At 46.2% G+C, this 6000-nt stretch overlaps 1 protein-coding gene across 2 annotated transcripts in view; it reads left to right on the top strand.

Annotated features, from left to right (window-relative positions):
• Nucleotides 1-269: 269 nt before the first annotated feature.
• Nucleotides 270-6000, top strand: part of Golim4 (golgi integral membrane protein 4) — a 92473-nt gene continuing 86742 nt past the window's right edge. For both annotated transcript variants that reach the window (NM_001399469.1, NM_001399468.1), the window contains exon 1: nucleotides 270-1100. In NM_001399469.1, coding sequence (NP_001386398.1) covers nucleotides 914-1100 — 187 coding nt within the window. In that variant the 5' untranslated portion in view covers nucleotides 270-913. The remainder of the gene's footprint in view (nucleotides 1101-6000) is intronic.

Below are 6000 nucleotides of genomic sequence, written 5' to 3'. Positions count from 1 at the left end.
CCAGGACAAGTCCCTAGCCTCACCCACCCAATCCCCAACCGGTCTCCTCCACCTCTCCGCACCCATCCGGGCTCCACGTGGGCGCACCCAGGCGCCAGGCGGCCGCGAGCGGCCCACGGAGCCCAGAGCCTGCCCGGAGCTGAGAGGGAAGGCGCGGCCCGGGGCGGGACGGACAAAGCTGGCGTCCAATGGAGCCCAGCATTAGCTCCTCGAAAGGAGGGAGCGGCAGCTTGCGCGGGCCCAATGAGCGGGGAGCCCGAGTGGGACTTCCTCCCGGAATCCCGTTGGCCATGATAGCGGGGCCGTGGGTGACACGTAAGTTGGGTGGGAGGTGGCGGGCGGCTGGAGCTGCCAGATCAGTGACACCAGCCCACCGCCCCCCTTAAGCAGACTAGACCAACCAGTCCCCATCTCTTTACTATCCCGGGGGACCGTACGTGGGGACTCCTCTGGGAGCCAGCTCCTTTTGTTGGGCGCGCGTCCCCTACCAGTGGTAGCGACAAAGTCCAGCCGCGGGAGCCGGCGCGAGGGGCGGGGTCTGACGGTGGGGACAGCGAGGCCAAAAAGTGGGGAGTAGGGAAAGCTGAGCCGGCGGCGCGCGGGGACCGGTAGCGAAGGCAGCGGGCTCTAAAGTATGCAAAGGGACTCCACGCGGGCCCAGCCACTCACGGACATCGGACATCGCAGAAGTTTGGTGGCTGCTGGCTGGGTGGCGTCGATGACCTGGAGCCCCACCGCTCGCGGGGGCTGAGCAGCCGCCACTTCCCCTCTGGTCCGGCTTTTGTGTCTCGCGTCTTCTGCTCATGCTGTGTTCGGCTACTTCTCGCGGTGGCCGCTGCTGAGCTGTCCGACACAGCCGAGGACCGAGGACACGACGGCTCCCGCAGCCGCAGCGCGGGGCGCAGGAGGGACTATGGGAAACGGGATGTGCTCCCGAAAGCAGAAGCGGATCTTCCAGACGCTGCTGCTACTCACGGTGGTCTTCGGCTTCCTCTATGGCGCGATGCTCTACTTGGAACTGCAGACGCAGCTGCGCAAAGCCGAGGCAGTGGCGCTCAAGTACCAGCAGCACCAGGACTCACTCTCTGCTCAATTGCAAGGTACAGTTAAGGGGAAGCGCAGCCAACTTCTCGCTGAGCTGGTGCTAGGGCTGGAAAAGTAGCTTGGTGTACAATTGGCTTTGCAGGTACCACCCATTGACCTTCTGATACATCTCTGGAAGCCGCCCAGGGGATGTTGGCTTCTGAGTGTGTGTGGGGGAGATAATATGCCGGTTTTCCTGCTCCCTCCCAGGAGCTACCTTTGAAATCCACAGCACCAGCGTGTAGTCCTGCCTGGGGTTTGATGGGTGCATACAACATACCCGAAGCACTTGTCAAAGGCCCAACTGCTATCTAGGGAAGCAGCCCTTCCGCTACATCTGCCAATCCCTTCCCAAGAGGCAAGCCTTGGTTTGTAGACATAAAGAGTTGTGCAGACATTTCCTAACCCGTGTTCTTTATAAAGGGGGTAAAAAAACAAAAAGGCTATCCACTAGTGGCTCATGAGTGGGACCTGCAAACTTGTGTTGTTTTTATTGCTTTTGTTATGCTTGCTCATTTAGTAGTTAACTTGAGAAATGTTAGGTGTGATGGAAAAGTCTACTGGACTGCTGATTATCCTACAGATAATTATCTTTTAAAAAGACCTGTCTTTAACAGAAGTGACAGCTCATTCTGGTAAGGTTACAGAGCAAGAGGAACACTCCTCCATTATATAAGCAAACTTATATAGCTAATATAAAAATCAATATAGTGATTCCTCATAAAGTTGGAAGTGGATCTACCTCCAGATCCAACTAAACCACAAAAAAAAAAAAAAAAAAAAAAAAAAAAAAAAAAAAAAAAAAAAAAAAGACCTGTCTTCCCAGGGAAGCCTTTGTTTAGCTGATCCTTAGAGCCCCGTGTGTTTTACGAGTTTTAGAGTTAGCTTTAAGAAGTCAAAAAGAAGAAACATAAAATTTCACTTTGCCAGCCACAGAAGACTGAACTTGTGCAAGATGCTCGCAGCTTGTATCCTTCCATGTTAAGACTCACATTGTGAGTTTCTATAGTCCAGATAATTTGTGTGTGAGTGCATGTAAACACTTTGTGATTTCGTTAAGGATTTTCTCATCGTATGTATTTTTTTTATAAATAAATTTACCTGTTCTGCTGGTTTGTTTTCAATACTCACAAAACTCCCTCTCCAGTACAAAGCAAGTGAGAAATAAAAAGTCCTACCTAAAGGCTGACCACCCTTGTAGTGTATGGCTTATTCAATCATCCTGGACAGAAATAAGCCGAGGGGGGCGGGTGTTTCTGACAGTGGATGGGCATACAAATATAAAACAGATCCCTTTGCTTTGATCCAGCTATTCAGGCATCTTCTAGGAAGGCATTTAAGATGGGAGAAAATGATATGTAATTATTTGCTTGGTCTGATTTGTTCGTCCCAACTTAGAAGAAAAGAAAGTATTTTTAGCTTCTTGGTGCTGCCTGGCTCCAGCCAATGAAAATATGTGGCTTGGCTTCCTTCAAAGGGAAAGCTTGTTTTTGATAGTTTCATATTTTAAAAAAAGTTTAAAGTATGAAAATTGTCTATGAGCTGTTGGTATGAGAATGGTGGATACTTGCTTATTTATTTAGAAAATCAATCCTACCTCATGAGATTCAGTGTGTTTGTTTGTGCATATGTTGACTTGTCCCCATGTGCACATGTGAGGGCCAGAGATTTATTCTCTCTCTCTTTCTTTCTTTCTTTCTTTCTTTCTTTCTTTCTTTCTTTCTTTCTTACTTTCTAGATTTGTTTATTTATTTTATGAGTACACAGACACACCATAAGAGGGCATGGAATCCCATTACAGATGGTTGTGATCCACCATGTAGTTGCTGGGACTTGAACTCAGAACCTTTGGAAGAACAGTTAGGGCTCTTAACCACTGAGCCATCTCTTCAGCCTGAGGTTTCCTTCCTTAATCTAGTCTCTCTATTTTGTTTTCCTGAGATGGGGTCTCTAACCGAGCTTAAAGTTGACTAATCAGTTAACACCTGGGATTGGTGTGTTTGTGTGTGTGTGTGTGTGTGTGTGTGTGTGTGTGTGTGTGTACCAGTGTTTGTTTTTCACTGTCCACCTTATTTCTTGAGACAGGCTCACTCAGTTCCAGCTTTGATCTCATTGTTTCAGCCAAACTGTCACAATGTCTGACCAGTGAGCTCCAAGGATGTTCTGTTTTCACCCAGCATCCCCCAGAACCCAGACTGCAGGCACACACCACTATAGCTGGGTTCTTACACGGGTCCTGGGAATCCAAACTGAGGTCTGCAAGCTTGCACAGCAAGCAAGCACTTGCCTGGCTGAGCTGTTGAGCCATAGCTACTGAGCCCCTGAAATGTTACTTAACTGTTGCTTTGGCCTTGCAACAGTTGCAATGATTGGGTAGGAGGAATTAGTCCACGAACTGGCTAAAGTTTCTGCCTCTTTTCAAAACAGCATTCAGGATTGCCTCTAGAAACATTCATACACATGTCTGCATGCTGTTTAATAAGAAGCATTTTCTACAGGTATGCAGCTTTTGTCTTTCCTTCCCCGGGACAGATGGTATTTTACCTTGCGGTGCCACACACCACCTTCATAGGCGAGATTTCAGAGGGTCTCATTTCATTCTTTTTAAAAATTATTCATTAAGTTGGTTTTGATATGTATGTCTACATGCGGGTGTTCATCAGTGTGGAAGTCATAGATTGATGTCATATGTCTCTTCTCATTTGCTTGCCACCTGTACATTTTGAGATGATGCCTTTCACTGAACCTGAGGGTTATTGATTCAGGCTAGGCTGGCTGGCTTTGCCCACCTGCCTGTCTCTCCTCCACAGCCATGGGGTTATAGAGCAAACTGTAGATCTGCAGTCTACTTTACTGCCAGCACCTGAAACCCACCCTCCCTCCCCTCTCCATCCCTCTCTCCCTCCCTCTCTCCATCCCTCCCCCTTCTCTCCCTCTCTCCTTTCCTTCCTCCTTAGTCCTTTGTTTAAGACTTGCTTAGTGGGGTTGGGATTTAGCACAGTGGTAGATCGCTTGCCTAGCAAGCAGCAAGCTATGGGTTTGGTCCTCAGCTCCGAATAAAGACTTGCTTAGCTACGTGAGGCAGATCTGTTAACTTGACTTAGATAAAGGTCAGAGTTAATTTTGAGTGGCCTTCTTTTAAAACATGACTCTTGGGAAAGTTGAAGTGACTGTATCTGTATCAAATGGCACTCATGCGTTAAGGGAGCATAGTTAAGCTCTCTTCGTTTGAAGTATAAACTGTACTCCAGGGTCCTTTGAATGGAGGCTGCCTTTCTTTGTACACTAGTCCCATAATTGGAGCTGGAGAATGACGTGGAAAGGTTCACAGACCAGATGACCTTCTCCACAAAAATCCATGACAGTATCTTCTGCATCTATCTATATAGCTATATATCTTACCTTATCTCACCTTATCCTATCTATCTATCTATCTAACTATCTATCTATCTATTTATCTATCTTCTATCAATAATCTATATATCTATCATTAATCTGTGTATCTATCAAGAATCTATGTATTGAGCAACCATACCAACCATAAGTATACCAAAGACTGGTGCAGAGATCACATGCTGCTGGCAGAAGTCGGAACTACCTTTGTCCAGTACAGTGTTTATTTAACATTTCAACGTTCTCTTGCAGCTTTCAAGTGAGCCACATGCCGTCCTGTCCAGCAAGCAACCTGCCTCTGGCTAGCCTGCCCGTTTGGAGCACCTTGCAGCTCCCACATCAATTAAATCCCATCTGTGGGGGTGGAGCCCAGGCTTCACCTAGCGATCTTTAATGCTCCCTAGGTGATTCCAGGAGCAGCCCTGGTTAAGAACCCTGGTTCTCTAATCTTAATGCTAAGCCACTTCAAACATCCTCTTTACATGCTTGGCCCCAAGGGTGTTTTCATCTCTTATCCTGGGCATGTGATTAAAAGCAGACTGGTTTCTGGACTGTGTTTCAAATTCTGGTTCTGCAACTTTTTGTGTGAAGTTGGGCCTAATTTTTTCTTATTTATAAAGTGGAGATAAGAGTGACTCATTGCATCAGGGTTGTTCTAAGTATGAATCAAAATAATACCCACAGTATGCTTAGCACAAACAAGGACTACGGTATGATTGTGTGATGGTCTGATTCATCCTCTGAGGTAGAAAATCTATATCTTTTCTCTTCCTGGCTTGGTCCTAGGTTCTGTGTTGAGATTGGCTAAGTTCTTTGACAGTTGTACACCGTCCTTTGTTTCTAAGCAAGCATTAGGAAAATAGATAAACTGACATAAGCCAGTGCACTTTACCCTGGATAAAGAAAAGCTCTTCCTTGACAACTTAAACACAGAATTAGAGTTTGGTTACTGATTAACCCCTCTGTGTCACATAGATTATGAGAGGTGTGCAGCTTCTGAGCTAATGACGGTGTATATGAAGGTCTGGAATAAGGCGGAGCTAGCACGTGTTGAAGAATATTAACTGTACTCTGCAGAAAACCTGTTCCCTGTTATGACCGTGCTCACCACATACCACTGAAGAAGAGTTATACAATGTTTTATATGCTCCAAATTCAAACAAGGATGTTGTAATTATTTAGAAGAAAGGAGTTTTATGTAAAAGCTCCATTTGTTATTTAAGCTTGCTGCCACCAGGACAAAATCCTAGCCTGACCAGAAAGGTATTGTGCTGTGGCCTTTCTGTTTTCCAAAGGTCCTAATTTGCTTTAAAATAAAAGTCTTTCAGTTCAAGCTCAGACTCTGATATATAAAGAGATGTGCTTACTGAGAGAGTGTGTGACACTGACACTATTCCTTGATACTAGCTAGGACTAGTATTGAGGCAGAGGGCATTCACCTGTTGTGCTTTCTCCTAGCTCTGTGATCTTGGATGTAAAGTTAGTTAACCTCTCACGGCACTGTTGCTTCTCATATAGATTTCA

Source organism: Rattus norvegicus, chromosome 2, assembly GCF_036323735.1.
Source record: "Rattus norvegicus strain BN/NHsdMcwi chromosome 2, GRCr8, whole genome shotgun sequence".
NCBI lineage: Eukaryota > Metazoa > Chordata > Mammalia > Rodentia > Muridae > Rattus > Rattus norvegicus.
The sequence above is the reverse complement of the archived record's forward strand: the minus strand, read 5'-3'. Positions and strand labels throughout refer to the sequence as shown.